Source organism: Canis lupus, chromosome 19 (assembly GCF_003254725.2).
Source record: "Canis lupus dingo isolate Sandy chromosome 19, ASM325472v2, whole genome shotgun sequence".
NCBI classification, from domain to species: Eukaryota; Metazoa; Chordata; class Mammalia; order Carnivora; family Canidae; genus Canis; species Canis lupus.
In genome coordinates, this window is record NC_064261.1 from 40953303 (window position 1) to 40971373 (window position 18071).

General features: G+C 39.1%; 1 protein-coding gene across 1 annotated transcript in view; it reads left to right on the plus strand.

Annotated features, from left to right (window-relative positions):
• The window catches only part of THSD7B (thrombospondin type 1 domain containing 7B), a 735307-nt gene that overhangs the window by 490780 nt on the left and 226456 nt on the right, over positions 1 to 18071 (plus strand). Inside the window, exons 12-13 of the mRNA XM_025430666.3 lie at positions 11529 to 11723; positions 16988 to 17251. Coding sequence (XP_025286451.1) covers positions 11529 to 11723; positions 16988 to 17251 — 459 coding nt within the window. The remainder of the gene's footprint in view (positions 1 to 11528; positions 11724 to 16987; positions 17252 to 18071) is intronic.

Here is an 18071-nt window from a genome sequence, read left to right on the forward strand (position 1 = left end):
AGCAACAATAATTGGGGAGTAGATTTCCAACATGCAAAATGAGTTGTATCTTTCCATAAGCAAGCTTATAATTGGGCTCCTGCAGTCACCCAGCTTCGCATATGGTACTTATGAGTCAATTAAAGCACCCTAACAAGCAATTACGGGTTTATTGTTTAATTCAATTTCCACAATTCATGCTGTTCCACTCAAAAGTTGCATATATGTCAGTCAGCATGTAATCATAAGCACACACTTTATTCCAACTCCAGTTTTGAAGAATAGGACTTCCAAATACTGTGCTCCCACATGCCGTGCTCTGCACAGGAGAGAGAAAATACAAAGGAAAAACAAATGCATGTGGGGTACAGCAAGAACTGCCTTTTACTTCCAAATCAACTTATTTGGATATAGCAAGTAAAAATGTCTTCTCTACTAATTTACAATTAATTTACAGAAATGCAATTGCTAAGATAGCCACCGAATGAATTTAAAATATGTGGAGTAATTGGTTGGTTCAGCTCATATGATTTAAGTCCAAAGGGCAAGGGTCTGGGTTTGATCCTTGTATGGAGAAGTTGGTTTGGTATGCCTGGGTGACCCTTATATCCGTACGTAGGAAATCCAAGTGCTAAATGATCAGCTTTCCTGTTCTTCCTTTTGCTACCAGGGTTTCTGGTCCTACCCCCCACCAGGACTGGCCACATTCAGAGAGGACTAGAGCAGTCTTTCTCCTTAGTCTGCAGCCAGAGTAACAGCACAGACAAGATGGGAAGACTCTATTCTGAAACACAGCATGCAAGTGACCATATTGACATGCATCCTCCCCGTAGCCAGCACTTGGCTCTAGAACTTGGAGTGGAAAATGGGAGTGGCTCAGGGCTGCTGTAGCTCATGGTGGATACTTCAGAGCATACCCCCATAATAGAGATGACAAGATATGCTTGCTGTGAAAGAGAGCATAGAATTGGCCTTATTTGGGATATAGAACTTTCCATTGCTTCTAGGACTCACTCTCTTCCAGTATTTCCCTGAAGAGATTTTTCCCTTCATTCATTCATGAAGCCAATAATTGAATCATGAAAGTTGGATGGGGGTGGGGCGAGGTGGGGGTGGGATGTGGCTTTGCATTTTGCTTGGCTCAGACTGACCTAAATAGAATAATGCACTTTTATTTAGTGTAGATGTAAATTCTTTCTCTTTAAGTAAGTTCCATGCCCAACGTAGGGAGTCAACTCACAACCTGAGGTCAAGAGTCACATGCTCTACCCACTGAGCCAGCCAGGTGCCCCTAGATGTACGTTCTTAATTTTGCATGATCTTGAATAAGATATAAGTCCACTTGTCTGTTTTCCCTAAGAATATCCCATCAGAGTATGGGGAGAGTAATTCTAAAGGTAGTCTGGATGACTAAGGAAAGCCAGGCATGGTGATTGATAACCAAAGAATCAAGACAAAACAAACCAAACCAATGTGAGAGCAGGAAATGGGGAAGTCATGGTAAATCTCATTGTGTCAAATCCACATTCCTTCTTTTTGGGAGCAAATGAAGTAGGCCTGGCTTTTATTCCAGTGAATGAGGCAGTACCTCAGAACTAGGAAGAAATACCTCTCCCCTGTGTTGCAGGATAAATAACCACTTCCCCCACCCCCACCACCCCCCACCATCCCACCAAAAAATCCAGAGATTCTAATCTCTAGAATCTGTGAATGTCTTACCTTATAAGGCAAAAGGAAGTTTACAGATGTAATTAAGGATCCTGAGGTGGGGAGATTATCCCAGATTTTCCAGGTGGGTCCCATGTAATCACAACAGCCTTTATAAGGGATGCAGGAGACAATGTGATGATGAAGGTAATAGGGGAATGGAGAGGAGGTATGTTTCTCTTACAATGTGGGCTTTGAAGTTAGAGCCAGGACCTATCTTTGAAGGGTATAGGAGGCCTCTAGAAGCTGGAAAGAGTGTGTGAGGTAACTTGATTCCCCCTAGCCTCCAGAAAGAACCAGCCCTGCTGGCATCTTGATTTTGGCCTTGTGAAACAGATGTCGGAATTCTGACTTCCAGAACTTAAAAGAAAACAAATTTTTGTTCTTTCAGTAGCTAAATTTGTTACAGTGGCATGGCAATAAGAAAACAATAACCCCTTGGAAATAAATTAGCATTAAAAAAAAAAAAAATCCTGGGGCTTTTCTGAAACTAAAGGGAAGTGTTGGGCTTTCCCAGAGTGCTTTTGTGCCTCTGCCTCCTACTCCGTGATGGGCCTCAAAGAATCCATCCCTGTATCTAGTGGCTCCTGAATATGTCAGTCACTTATTGGGAGACCAGTCCATACACAAGCCAGACTCAGGTTCAGCAATCCTGGGCCTCACTACCTAGTGGTGAAGAATGTGCATGGCAGGCTTCACGTTTTTTAGATACTGCTTAATTTATACACTTAATCTAATTAGGTTTCTCTCTGCAGCCTGTCTGCCATTATGGCTTTAGGGAAAAGGACAGAGTAAAGGCCATCTCACATGGGAGATGGATGCAATACAGGAGAAGGGTCTGCCCGACAAGAAGAATGGAAAGCTCTCCTGTTACTGCCAGAATGGGTACTGGGGAAGGAAATGCAAAGAGCCTGAGAAAGGGGGAAATAAAGCCAAAGGAATACGTGTCATGGTTTCTCTGACTCAAGCTGATGCGATAAGGGTGGAGGGTTTGGCTAAGGAAAAGGAAGAAAGCTGAGGGTTTTGTGTTCCATGCTGTGTTTGGAACCCTGGGAAGAGATGGCCCCACAGGGGTTCCACTCGAGAAGGAGGACCTTACTAGCTCCCCAGAGTTTCTTCTGCTACAGAGTCTCCAGAAGTTCCTGCATGAGGAAAGTGAAGTGGCTGCTGGTGCTTGTCCAGCGGGCATAACAGGAGAATCTACTCCGGATCTCCCAGGGCACTGAACCCTCAGCCCTAGCAGGCACCGGGGCAGGTTAGGCTTCATCTGCTAAAGGAAGGTGGTCTCTGACAGCTGAGAGGGAATCACCACGAGGTTTTCACCCTGAGATAAGACTCTAGCAGTGAATGTCACCAGGGTTGGCAGTCCCCAAATTAACAAGGGTGTCTCACTGCAGACATTGAAAGAGGTCCAGAGACTGCTTCTGAAGAACCTTCTTGCAGATGCAAGACTTTCGCTGGTTGCCACACCTAGATGCTTAGGAGCTGAAAGAGGAAGACTGGAAAGAATTTTCCCCAAAATTTGTCTTAAATAGAAAGGGAACAAATTAAAATAGTCCATTCCGATATAGCTTTAATTGGTGCTTGTATTTTCTCCCAATTATCTACCAAGAAGGGAGCCCTTAAGGAAGATTATATCAGTCTGTAATGAAATAATTGGAAGGGAAAGCAGTTCTTCCCTTAGACTCAGCAAGAGATGGTTGCTCCTAGCTCCTGTGTCTTCAAGGGCCCCTCTCTGGGCTTTCCAGCTTTCTTCCCTGTCCTAGGTAAGGGGTCCCACCAGAGTCCAGCTTCCTGACCCATCCCTTATTCAAAGTCTGCATAGTCCTGAGGACCCTCGAACTCTCTGCCCATATGGCCCTACGCCAGCTTCAAGGATGAAAGGAGCCTCTTCAGAGTCTTATCAGAGTCTTATAAGATCAGAAGCTTATCTTCAGAGCTTATCTGAGGAAAGCTTACTCTGGCTCTGTGGGTACTCTAGGCCTGAGGGTGGATGACAGGCAGCTGATTTGTGGATTGAGCTTTGCAAGATTAACGGTAGTGCCCATTCACAAGTCCAAGAAGGTCCTGCCTGAAGGTAGAATTGACCTGGGAGTGGGAAGGGAAGGAAGGGGGTCAGGATATGGGGTGCAGGCACATTCCAGGCTAAAACTTCATCCCAGAATTTTTATTAGAACCTAGCTTTCCAAGACATTATGAAAGCAAATGGATCTGTTACACATCTGTTAATTTCAATTGTAGCTTCTAACTCTTTAGGCTTCTGGTTTATGACCTCTTCTTGCATTCTCACACTGCATCCCACACATGTCTGGGGCAGCTTGGCATAATGTCATTAAATTAGTAACTTCCCAGATACAGCCCATGTATTTCTATGCATTATGGATCTTATCAAAAGGGAAGTAGAGTCCTAGGAGTGTGCATAACAAGGACAGGAAGGCAGCCCACCAGCTTGCTGGTTCTCTGCACAGGCCTGTGGCATGTCAAGTCCCTGACCTGACTCCAGTTGTCTTTACTGAATACATCCTACTCCACTTTGTTGTGCCAGTCCTTCCAGAAAGCTGCTCTGACTGCCCAATGCCAGAGGCCCCAGTGCTGTGCTCTTACAGGATGATGAGTATAGTGACCTTTTCTTTCCACATTCCTTCCATCTGTGTACCCCGGCTACAAGTGCAGGGCCTGATATAGAGAATATGTTGTCTGAATGTTGGTTGAGTGGAGGAGCTATTGCCCATCCTTTCTGCTTCTTGACATGTATGTAAATGGAGCTTTGTACTTGAAGCCGCTCACCATTGCAGGACAGCAAGCTCATGGAGCCCCTCTCGTTTTGTAGCATGTCACCCTCATTGCCTGGAAATCATGACCTCTTGAAATAAATTCTTAACCTTTCCTGTCAACTATGGCAATTGAACTCTAATCCACTGCAACTTGGGGAAAGTAATGTGGTTGTCCTTGGTGAAGGTGAGGAGTGTAGACAGATGGGAAGTAGCAGCTTCCATCACTTACTTACTCTTCCCAGGAAGAATATCATCCTTTCCTATAAGGACAGTGACCCCTGCCTTCTTCATACCATAAGTGGAAAAAAAGATCAACTTATCGTGGTGTATCTATCCGAGTGTAGAGGTGATGGGGGGCAGAAAGACGAGCTGTTTAGTAACAGTTAAAAATCTGATTATTTAGTCACCATGGAAGCCTGAGGAAGCTGCCTAAGCCTCCTACATTAACAGCAGGTAGTTCTTTTTTAAAAAAATTAACTCAGACACTTGGAGAATTCATATAGTCCTTGCTTTGTTTCTTTTGCTAAATTATCAGATAATTTTACACTTTGTGTCAGGGCATTCCTTTTCATGCTGCTAAAATTGAAAAGAGTCAGGTAACAGGGGAAAGCAATTAGTAACTCTTCTCTGCTTTTTTGTGATATGTTTTTCCTTCCAAGGCTCAGTTTGTGTCATAATTATGAGAGAGGTGAAAAAGCTGAACTCCCTTCTATGTGTTGTGTACTTCGTTAGACACTGTGAATGGGAAAATGTGACCTCAGTCTTCACAGAGGTTTTTGGAGGCTTCCAGGTCACCCTACCATACCCATTTACTAGGTGACCATTGTCTGAGAGCTCTGCTCTAAGTGGCTTGGCTCAAACACGTGCTTCTCCATTATTCTTTAAGAATACTCAGCTGTAAAAAAAAAAAAAAAAAAAAAAAAAAAAAAAAAAAAAAAAAAAAAAAAAAAGAATACTCAGCTGTCCCAGGCAGCTAGTCTGAGAACTTTCTGCCCAAAGCCTAAGGTAGCTAAATTTCAGATAATGCCCAATAATGAGAATGTTCTGCAGCTATTGGAACTAATTTTATCTGGGAGTACAATTTTCCTCTCACAAAGACAACAGTATTCCAAGTTTAATAAATGATCATAATTGAGCATTGAACTGCCATTACTTACAATCCGGTCTAGGTAGAAATACGTCACGGAAAGGGTCAGTAGTCAATGCTTCTCCCTTTCCTCATAGAAAGACTTTGCCTTCTAGTATATAGGACAGTACTTCAACTACTTGAAAACAGCAAAAGAGAAATATTTTCTCCATATGGTGGCCTGCAAATGATTTGCTATGATCCAAAGGACCCAGGACTTAGAGTGAAACTAGCAAATGTCTGACAGATAAATTCTCTGTAATGGCTTATTTTTTTTTTTCTTCCTGCCCACTGTACATCTTTTCCATGTCAGATTGAAGTACCTACTTTTCCTTTCTAAGCCAAGTATCCTCATTGGTTGTCTCCATTAGGGAGACTACAGTATTGTACAATCTGTCTACTCTTCTGTCACGACTGCTACTATAGCCTCCCAGAAGCCAGATTACGTATATGTATGTGCATGTGTGGTATACACACAGTTCTTTTATAATTGCTCATGGCTGCTTACTTATTGTGACTGGATGGACGACTGGATCAAGTTCAGTGAGTTCAATAGGGAACAAGCTGTAGGTAATAACGATCCAGGTGTAGAAGCAAAGTCTACTGTTTAGACCACCCTCAAAGTAGAGAAAATGACTTCAAGATGTATTTCTGATCTTAGGGCATGAGCTATATTTCTTTGCCTTATTTCAGTCCTCTCCTGATCGGTAATGAAGCACAAATGGTTCTAAGGGTCAGAAAAGTTTGCTAAACCCTCCTAAACCTTGGATGTTAAAATGCCTTTGAATTCAGCTGTAGCATAGAGAGGCATGGTACCTCTTTGTGCTGGATATGACCACCTCAGTGCATGAGGTAGAAAGCTGCAAATATGGCCAGCACTCTTCTATGCAAATGTGAACTGTCCTCTCATGAAACTCTCAAGAGTTCAGGATTTTGAGCTTGGTTCTTCTGGAAAGAATTCCCAACAGGCCTTGGATTTCAGTTTCTGACTTTCTCGGGAGTTCTGATCTCATATAGTAGCTTATAAGCCCCATTTTTATAAATAATAAGTGGAATGCACAGAGTATCACTTGGAACTAGAACAGACAATAGCTTGGGGAATGCTGTGCAGTTTTTGGAATAGGCTACTGACTTTGATATTATAAATGAAGGGAGGCTCCAGTTCTTAGGGGCCAAGACTATCGATGGGATTTGGAAAATTCTTCCTGAACCAAGTCAAATGATGTTGGATTCTTCTTTCATGATGCTTGTTATGTTTTCATTTCTAGTAGATTTTTTTAAAGATTTTTATTTATTCATGAGAGACACACAAAGAGAGGGAGAGATATAGGCTGAGAGAGAAGCAGATTCTCTCCAGGGAGCCTGATGAGAACTCGATCCCAGGACCCTGGGATTCTGACCTGAGCCAAGGCAGATGCTCAGCCACTGAGCCACTCAGGCGCCCCCTCTTTAGAGAGGGCTTTATTATAATAATAAGTCACTCTCCATGTGATGCCTGGGTGGCTCAGCTGGTTAAGAGTCTGACTCTTGGTTTCAGCTCAGGCCATGATCTCAAAGTGGTGAGATGGAGCCACACTTTGGGCTCCCCACTCAGCACAGATGTGCTTGTAATCCTCTCCCTCTGGCCCTCCCCTTTTGCACATGTGCTTGTGTGCTTGCACTCTCTCTCTTAAGAAAAAGGAAAAAAAAAAAAGAAAAAGAAAAAAGGTCACTTTCTGGGCATATGTACTAAGTGCTTAGTATTGTGCTAAGTACTTCATCTGTATCAATTTATTATAAGATGAGGTATTATTCTTATTGTGTGGATGAGTTAATTGAGTCTTTTCACATAAATTGCCCAGGTAACAAAAAAATAAAAAATGAAGGACCACCCTTAGTCCTATGTGACACCAGGGCTTATAATTTTATCAGTATACTCTGCCACTCTGTTTTCTCAAAATAAGTTCTCTGACTTAAGGAGTCCACACACCTTTACTGGTTAAGAAATACACTGTAGATCTAAAATAATACATTTTTTTAAAAATATCCTTTCCCTGTGAGCTGCTTAATGGAAGTAGACTCTGAATTAGATTGTGCCACTAGCTACTAGTTATTCTCATTTACTCCAAATATCTTTTCTTATTTTCTGGTTTTCCATTCCTGCAGACTTTGTGCTTACAGTTTTTCTTCTGTAATTTCCTACCCACTAGTACAGTTCAATATCCAATCATCCAATAAATGTTTATTAAATGATTTATTTATACTAGAACATTCCCAAGGGAAAAAAAAATAAGATTTCATTTGAGAGGGAGAAAGAGAATATGTGCATGTTCAGGCTTGCAATGTGGGGAGAGGGAGAAAGGGAGAGAGGGAAAGAGAATTCCAAGCAGACTTCCCATCCAGTGGGAATGTGGCAGGGGGCTCAATCTTACAACCCCAACACTATATAACCAAGAGTCAACCGACTGAGCCACCCAAGTGCCTTTCATTTATGTTTTTGTGTCTGGTGTTGTCTTTTTTTTTTTTTTTTCCACACTTGAAAAAAAAATTAGAATCTTGAACTTGGAGAAATCTGAAAATCATAATGCTTGACCTAAGCACATGATTGTATGGTATGCAGTGTGTCAGTTGCCACTCACCATTGAGTTAATAGACCATCAGTAATGACACAGAGCAATGGTCTTGTGATTAAATGTGGATGTTGTGAAACTTCATGCTACAACTGTGAATGTTTTCTTTGGCCCCTAGAGATCTCTAACATCTCCATTAGACAACTCTGATATATCAGTTTGTATACGAGCAATGGATCTGATTCATTCTACCTAGCCCTATTAATGTAGTGAAAGTTTTTAGGGTGTATTTGACATAGTTTGACTAATGGTCATTTTAAGTACAATGCCAGAACCCTGTGAGTTTCAACTATGATTTTCTTCTTTCCTTTATCCCTCAGATTCTGAGGATGGCCAAGTAAGACATAAGCCACAGAGAGTGACAATGTGTACATGTATACATGCAAGGAGAACTATCTGCCTGCTTGCTTTAAAAGATAAATTAAAAATTCCAAAGGATAATAATTGACAGCATTTATTGAACCCTCAGTGTATAAGAGATACTGTTTTAAGACTTCTCACAACTCTTTTTTATGAGTGTTCTTATTATAATCATTTTAAAGATTAGGAGACAATATTTAGCATAAATATTAAATAACTCCATTCATGTAACTCTTGATTTTTGGAGTTGGAATTTGCATTCATACCATTTGATAAGAATGTCTCTGAAATGCATCATATACTAAAGCTATTCTTGGGATCCCTGGGTGGCGCAGTGGTTTGGCGCCTGCCTTTGGCCCAGGGCGCGATCCTGGAGACCCAGGATCGAATCCCACATCAGGCTCCCGGTGCATGGAGCCTGCTTCTCCCTCTGCCTATGTCTCTGCCTCTCTCTCTCTCTCTCTCTCTGTGACTATCATAAATAAATAAAAATTAAAAAATTTAAAAAAAAATTTAAAGCTATTCTTTATTTTTAATGCTTTCTTTCATTAATACAAAATAGCTCAATATGAGCATTCATAAATCCAGTGTTTGCGAATTTAGTTTGTAGAATTTCAAAGTATCATTGAATGTTTATCATACTTGTCAAATTATGAACTCATATGAAAAATTATTTTTAAAAAATTCATTGGAGTGTTCATATTTCAAATAGCAAAGCTTTTTAAAAATGCTTAAAATTCCTCTTCATGTTAATCAGTGTCCTTTTGGGGGGAGAAATAGCTTGGCAAGATAAAAGTCCCCTAAATTGACTCCAGATGGGTTATCTAAACATGTAATTCAAATAATATTTGTTTGCAGCCTACGTAAGGTATGTTGGTATATTCATGAATGGCTGTGGTATTCTCAACCAAACAAACACAGGTGATGCTGGCCTGATGTGCAATGGATTTATTCCTAGGATGTAGATTAAAAACAAAAGCAAAAATTGTTCAAAATCAATGAATAAACCCACTTTCCATAGAGCAGATGTACAAATTGGGAAGTATTGTGTATGCATCCATTGTTATCTTAGCTAATTCCTTAATCCTAAAACATTCAATGGATTTGACTTTCAGTTATTAAAAAAAAATCAGATTGAATTGTTCTCTGTACTCAGAATAATGAAAGGAGTTCAGAATATAAGAAGAATGGGCAATTAAATTAATCCCCTCTATATAGTTACCCTGCATTGTAGAAGTTTTCATATAAAGCATTCTTAACAATGTTGATCCTAAACTGTGGTATGTTTATTGCTTGTAACTTGGTTGATTTTAGAATTGTCATAAAAATGATCCTAAATGATTTCTGTAGGATAAAAAATTCAGCAAATATCCATTGACATGCACCATACCAGGTGACTCAGTCTGTTAAGCAGCTGCCTTCGGCTCAGGTCATGATCCTGAGGTCCTGGGATTGAGCCTCACATCAGGCTCTTTGCTCAGTGGGGAGCCTGCCTCTCCTTCTGTCCCTCCCCCAGCTCGTGTTCCCTCTCCTGGCATGAGTGCTTGCTCACTTGCTCTCTTTTTCTCTCTCTCAAATGAATATCTTTTTAAAAAAATGTACCATACCAAATGTGGGTTGTCAGTAGACAGGCTGGATCAGAACCCTCTGGGACACTTAAAAATAAAAAGATTCCTAGAATTCTATCCTGGAGATGTTGAAGTAGGTCTGAAGTCATGCCATAGAATCTATGTATTCTCCTCTATCTCCATGATTAAGAATCAGTTTAGAAAGTAGTTTTCACCCGAGGCAACATTTGACAATGTCTGTAGCTTTTGGTTTTCATAACTGGGAACATGTGTGCGCTGCTGGCATCTAGTCAGTAGAGGCCAGAGATGCTGCTAAATATCTTACAGTGCACATGGGGCACCTGGGTAGCTCAGTGGTTGAGCATCTGCCTTTGGCTCTGGTCGTTATCCTGGGGTCCTGGGATCAAATCCCACATCAGGCTCTTCACAGGGAGCCTGCTTCTCCCTCTGCTTGTGTCTCTGCCTCTCTCTCTTTCTCTCATGAATAAATAAAATATTAAAAAAAATCTTACAGTGCACAAGAAATACCTACTCAAAGTATCCAACCTGAAGTGTCAATAGTGCCATCGTTGAGAAATACTGCTCGAGAGAACATAAAGACACACCCCTACATTGTCTTTAATTAGGATGAATAAAAGATGCATAAAAATACCATTTATAAGTGAATAAAATATCATTAGCCCAAAGAATCAAATAAAGAAATAAGCAAAATTTCATAAATTCTTTACCTTAAGACTACTGATTATTTTATGATATGACTAGAGACCTTCTACTTGAAAAAGTTTGTGAGTGAAATTTTGAAGAATTATCTGCAATTAATAGAATACATATAATGGGAGTTATCTGGGTAGGTTATGCCTATACTTGAAAAATATTTAAAATTCCTAATCCTGCAGTGTTAATAAGGGAAAAAAAAGTTTACTAATAAACAATAGAAATTTTTTTAAATACTGATTGTAGAGTGAAAATGGTCCTATTTCTAGAAGTGCATTCAAACAAGCAAAGCAAATTAAAATCTAGGAAGAATCCGCGTGATATCCATGATTTTGTCCCCTTTTTGTCCTCCTATTTTACTCTTGCACGTTTTTTTCCTACTTTTAGATCTTCCCTAGAGATCAGATACTCATAAGCTCATGTACAATAAATTACTGGAAGTTATTTTGGTTGCTGTCAATGCAACCAAATTGGATTAATAATGAAACCAATTAAATCTTCAAATACCGCCACTGGCGACGATAAACGTTTAATTTCCAGAGAGGAATAAGGTTAGCTGTGTTGAACGCCTTTTATAATCACAGTGATAACCAAATTTTCAAACATTGGGGGATTGCTATTTTGTTGAACAGCAAGCAGTGGACTGATTTAATCAAAATAATAACAAAAGAATCCATGTTTTTTTTAAAAGTGGTCTCCTGTATCTCTGATGATAACCAGTCAGCGGAAGTGATGGAATGCCTCAAGCAGACCAATGGCATGCCTCCCCTTGTACAAGAATGCGCAGTACCCTGTCGAGATGACTGCACCTTCACGTTTTGGTCCAGGTTTACACCCTGCTCCGCAAACTGTGAAACATCCCGAAGTCGACGGCGACAGCTCACAGGTAGGGTAGGGTAGGGTATGCCTTTCAGACCAGGGGTGTACTCCTGGAAGTAAGTACTTCCACTTACTCTTGGAAGCAAGACTAGAAATTGTGTTGGGCCTCTCCCTTTCCCAGCCCCTCCCTGACGTTGTGTCTCTTCTGGCCTACACCTGACACACACAATGTACTTGGTTAATACTTGTGAAATGAGTGATGTGAACCATTCAATAGCTATGAAGTTCCTCGCTATATGGCTTTATAATCTTTAGAGTGGTGAATGGCAACATAGTCCTACTACCTTGGAGTAGTTAATGGCAAATTTCTGCTATTTCGTCATGAGTGGATCTCAGCAGGGTTGAAAACAGTGACTGATGTGTAAAACACATCAAAGGCATCTCTAACCTGTATCATTCTCTTTTGCCATTACTCTACAAGCAATTTGACCTTTTAAATTTTTAGTAGTGTAAGATAAAAGCAGAACTCACATATGTAATTTGACTTTTGTGGTCTATTATTTTGGTTCTGTTTACATCCATGCAATTTAATGGAAATTAAAGCAATTAATAGTTTAATCAAGGTGCTGGAGCCACTTTTGCTTGTAATATACAAATAATTGATGCAGTGTAGTGTATTATACTACTTATCTAGATAAATATCCCAGAATTTCTTTTAGATGTATTTGAATATGCAGAAAACTTAATTTAGGTAATGAAGACCCAAAGGAAAAATGCCAAAATAATCATTGGGATAATAAAATAGTTGTTGACATTGAAGAATTAAGCACAGAAGACCATTTGTTCTTATAAGCAGTTCAAATGCTAATTCTCTTGGTTTCAAATTCCCTTTGTTTGAATGTATGGCTTACAAGATTATGTTTTAAATTTAACTCACTCTAATGGATTTACTTAATCGATGAGAGCCTTTAACAGGGTTTCTGCACACAAATCAGAAGCCCATTTATGAGCATAAGTAAAATACATAATCAAATAAAAAAATGCTGTACTCTTTGCTCTCTTCTACAAAAATCTGTGCATATATAACTTTATGCAACATTGCTTGTGTTTCTAAGATGAAAGAAACTCTTACAGGGAATATAATGGGGTAGAGTGTGTTAGGAGTAATTTCAAGTTCAGGTGTAACAATAAAACTTAGTGTGCAGGTTCATGCAGAAGGCTTTGGAAGCCATCATCCTGGCAATTCTCTTTACCTTTGAGATGAAAATTTCTCTTAGAAGCAAAGGACATTTTTAATTAGTGGCCAGTTTTCTTTTCTTGAGAGTTTATTAATGGTATTTTATACCTGCAAATTGAGAATAGGGATAGTGAAAAAATCTAGAATATTTATTTAACTAGTACATTTTGCTATGAATTGTCAAAACTAATTAATTTGGTTTGTTTTAAAATATAATTTTTGTGTAAATATTGAAGAACCCTTGTACACTTTTCTGCAAACTCTATCCCAAGAATTACCATACCAAAATACTATTTAGAATTTTTCTAAATTATTATTGGTTATGTTTTCTGCTGGGTAATTAATCTTTTTGTCTCTTCATATATTGGAAACACCAAAACAACTGGTCAGTCTTCTGAAACAAATGAGTTGTAGCAAAAGCAAACAAACAAAAATCCACAGTACTATATCATTGTGCAGTACAGTAAAGAATTGAAATTTTTCACTTCTTAAGACTTATGTTTATTGTTGCAGTACTATGCTTGTATTTTGGTCTCTCCCATGTAATTTGGTGGTAAATTTAAGTAATCTCTAACATGAATGGCAATAAAAGGCATGGACTTAGACTGTAAAACAGCATGACTCTCTTTAACAACACAGACACACATAGAGAAGCATACAGACAAAAATACCAGCCACTCTATGGAATAGGGGACCATCTAGAATGTTTTCTTTTTTCTATTTTTAACAAGAGGCTTTAATTCAATAGCTGGATATCCTGGGTGCTGTACTTCAACTAGATCATCACAGGTTTGAGATTGGATGGTAGTTTTAGCAGTCGTTTATACAGTGCTGAAAAAATCTATTAAGTAGATTTGTTCAGGTTGTTAACGTACAAAATAACTAAATAAATAATATTTAACATGTACTTGTAGGTTTATGTTTGGGAATAGTCACAAATTTCCCTCTGACTTAAGGGAGGGAACATCTCTTACAGTATAATGGGAGAGAGACAGAGATTTTATTATAATTTTAACCTAGTACAGAACTTGTGACAATAGCTGTTATATTAGTGCTACATTAGTTTCTTATTACTGGTGTAACACCAATTTAGTGGCTTAAAACCAACACAAATTTATGATCTCATGGTTGTGTATATCTAAAGCAAACACCAGTTTCACGAGATGGAAAATAAGATGTTGGTGGAACTACATGCCTTGCTGGAGGCTCTAGGGGAAAATGTATTTCCTTCCCCCACCCCCGCCCACCCTAGAGCATCTAGAGGCTATCCACTTTCCTTGCCTCATGACTCTCTTCTTCCATCTTGAAATTCAGTAACACTGAGTCTCTCTGATTATTCTCCTTTGACTTGGTCTTAAAATTAGAAAAGCCTTTCCTGACTACATGATTAGGTTGAAAACACCTGTATAATCCAGAATAATCTCATTTTAAGATCCATAATCTTAGTCACGTCTACAAAATCTGTTTTTCCATCTAAGGTAGCATGATTATAGGTTCCAAGAACTGAGATGTGAACATCCTTGGAAAGGCATAGTTTGTGATAGGCAGAATAATGAAAGTACAGAAGAGTACCTTTTCTGTACCTGAGGTGAAGAGTCTCTGTACGACTTTCTGGTAGGGGCAATGCATTAGTTTGGACCTGAAGGATGAGTAGGCATTAACTAGACTATTGAGGGAGTTTGGAACTTAAGAATATTTCTGGTGTGAGAAATGCAAAGGCCAGAAACCAATGACTAATTTCCAGGATCTGAAAGATGTTCAGTATATCTAGCTGGTAACTTGCCAGAGGCAGAATGGCACAACATAGGCAAGGGCACATGCTAGTGAACTCATACTATGGAGTCTTGACGATCATAACAAGGAGTTTAGACTTCTGAAGAGTTTTAAGTAGATGAATGATGTAATCAGACTTCTGTCTTTTGTCAGCTAGTTCTAGCTGCAGTGTGGGGAGAAGATCAAAGGGAATATGAGGCACAATGGCAATATGATACCCGAAGAAGCTGTTGTGAGGATTTAAGCTGGAAATCTGGAGATGGGCTAAATATGGGTGGTATTGGTCAGAATGGAAACAAGGACTGCTTCAAGAAGTACTTAGATATTTGAAATGATAGATCTTTGTCGTTAAACAGATACAGGTAGTACAACAGAGTTTAAGTGTGACATTTGAGATTTTACACTTGGTCATATTGGAATAATTGGGAAATGAAGATGGAGAAAGGAAGGTCATCCTGTGAAGAGCTTGAGTATGGATTTTGCCAGGCTGAGTTTGATTGGCCTTTGAAGTTCCAGTCTGTGGCTCGAAGCTAGAGCAAGAAATTTCTAGAATGGGGATAATAATTAGGAATCAAGAGATAGAGAAGGTTTTAAAAATTTTCTGTGAGTGAAGATAATGGATCAGAAAAGAAGAGAACCTAGGGCAGTGCCCTGAGAAAGTCCATTAGTTAAGAGATGTACAGAGGAGAAATAATCAAACAAACAGATGAGCTGTTCCCAGAGAAATGTTGGGGGTGAGGGACAAGAAGGTAAGGTATGATGGAATTTAGGAAGGCTATTTCAACAATGACGGTGTGGTCAACATTCTGAACAATCTTTGAGTCTGAAGGATAAGGTATAAAGATATTCCACGGCTTCCTTTGTTTTATTACTTTGTCAGTACTAAGTAGTTTCAAAGAATAGGTGGACTCTGAATCCAGGCTGAGGTGAATTGAAAACAGATAGAAATTGAAGAGATGGAGACAATAGTTCTTCACAGACATTTAAGAACTACCAGAGACTTGGGTATGTTAAATGCTGGTAGGAAGAAACCAGACACCACACATTGATTTCTCAACCAGTACATTCTCATAGCCATGATAGAGGCTGCCCCCCTCAAACTTTTTTTTCATGAAGTGCCCCTTATGGTGGAGGCAAGTCAATACATCCTCCCAGAGAGATAGTGGCATGGCTAACCATTTCAGGTCCTGCAGGAATCCTTATTTATTGTGGCCATAAGCAAACATGTTAGACCACAGAACCAATCATCCGGGCAGCAACTGCAAAATTATGTATAAATTATTTGACAGTGAGATAATATCCCATTACATCAGCTGAAATCAAACATTTCTAAAACACCTATAAACACTGGGAGTAAGACTAATAAAGCAACCTGTTAATTTTTTTTTTATATGCAGCCAACACTCCAGCTGCTGACTTATTAATGAGGAAACAAAATATAATTAGATCTATTAGAAAACTTTTAGGAATCTAGTGGAAGTGTGTTAGCAGAAAAGTTGAATCAAGCTACAGGCTGACTTGAAATCCCATTAAACATAATTATCAAATACTCAGAGCAGTGGAAAATGATTCTGCATTCTCATTACTCAAAGACAGGATCATAGCTGAAAGGTCCATCAAAGTCAATTGGTTAAGGTAAAGTCATATTCTAGAACATGTAAGTTAAAAAGGTCTCTCAAAGTGGAAGCCATAACTTTTTTCAGATTAAATTACCCAACAGTATTTGAGTGTTTATTTCACTGTATTATGTCAGCATTTGTGAGCTGCCTCATGGCAAGGACCAAAATAAGTTGTACTTTGCCACGTCCCGAGTGACACCTAGCCTCACTCCAGGGCCATTGTATGGAAGGATAGAATTTTGTTCTTTGAATACACGAACTGTTTTCAAAAATGTACCTCAAAAAGAGGATGTTAATATTTGCCGTTAGGTTGGTTTCCCTGGAAACCATTAATTCAAAGGAAAATGGAGACAAGGTAATCCTTGTGTTCTTACCAACAAGTTATAGGGAAAATCATACTAAATAAACTAACAATAATTTTCTAGCTGTTGAGTCACTGAAGCAAACATCTTTTTAGTTTCATTTTTGCCACTCTCCAATATAAAACCATTTTTAATTTTTTTTTCAAATTAACTTGAATTTCACCATTGATTTGAGAGTTGCTTCCATTGTCCTAGGATTTATTTTCAGGGCAAAAAGGTGGAGAAAGGAAGGCGAACCTTATATTTTATTTAGCACTTAATATTTGAAGAGCTAGTAAAGACAATGACTTTTAACAAAACAAACGTGAAATTAATATATCAATGTCTCTTTTTGGAACAGGGAAAAGCAGGAAGAAGGAGAAGTGTCAGGACTCTGACCTGTACCCTCTCATAGAAACAGAACTGTGCCCTTGTGATGTATTTATATCTCAGCCTTATGGAAACTGGTCAGATTGCATTCTTCCAGAAGGCAGAAGGGAGCCTCAACGAGGATTTCGGATACAAGGAGATGGCAAAGAATGTGGAAAAGGCGTGCGCTTTCGAGCAATAGCTTGCTCTGATAAAAATGGAAGACCTGTTGACCCCTCCCACTGCAGCAGCTCTGGTAAGGAGATGGATGAGGAGTAACCTGGGAACATACACATAGCCTAGGAGGTAGTGTAGAAGATCTGGAATTAGTAGCTTTGTTCTTTCATCATTCTTTCAGTTCTCCTTTGTTAATAACACACTACCTTTCATAAAGTATAAGCATTTGGAATGCACATATACACATTTCAGTGATTATTTGGAATGTGATTGATTATTTGGAATGTGATTGTTTTGGATCTTTGACTCACCTCATTCCATACTGCATCTTTGGCCGTTTGGTTAACTGTGGATAAGTGCAGTTACTGTGCTGCACTGGACAAGCCATATTTAATACAAAATATATTTTGTGATTTTTTTTTTGTGCTCTGATCATACATATACAAAGCATCAGGCCTTGAATTCCTTCTAAGTTAGCTGACAAAATACCAATGAAAAAGCTGATTTAAAATGTTTTAACAATGCAATATATAAGTATACCCAAATCAATAATAAAATAAAACTGTAGGGGGAAAAAGGGCAATCTGGGAGAATTTTGTGAGCTGTTAAGCAGGGAGAAGGTTGTCTTTTTTGAACCTTGGGAGAATTCAAAAGATATGGGTTAATGGGGAAAAGAATGAGATTAAATACAGTCAGGGTAAATGTTGATGGGGGTGGTGCTGAGACTAATGATTACGATGGAACTTATGAATTTCATACTCTGTGGTTTGTTTTAAGACTTAAAAAGTTAGGAATTTTACAGAGTACATGAAAGAATTCATGTCTGACTGGCAAACTGTGGGAGGAAAAAATCTTTTGGTCTCTGTCATCAAAGCCTTATGTTCTAATAAGCTTTCTCA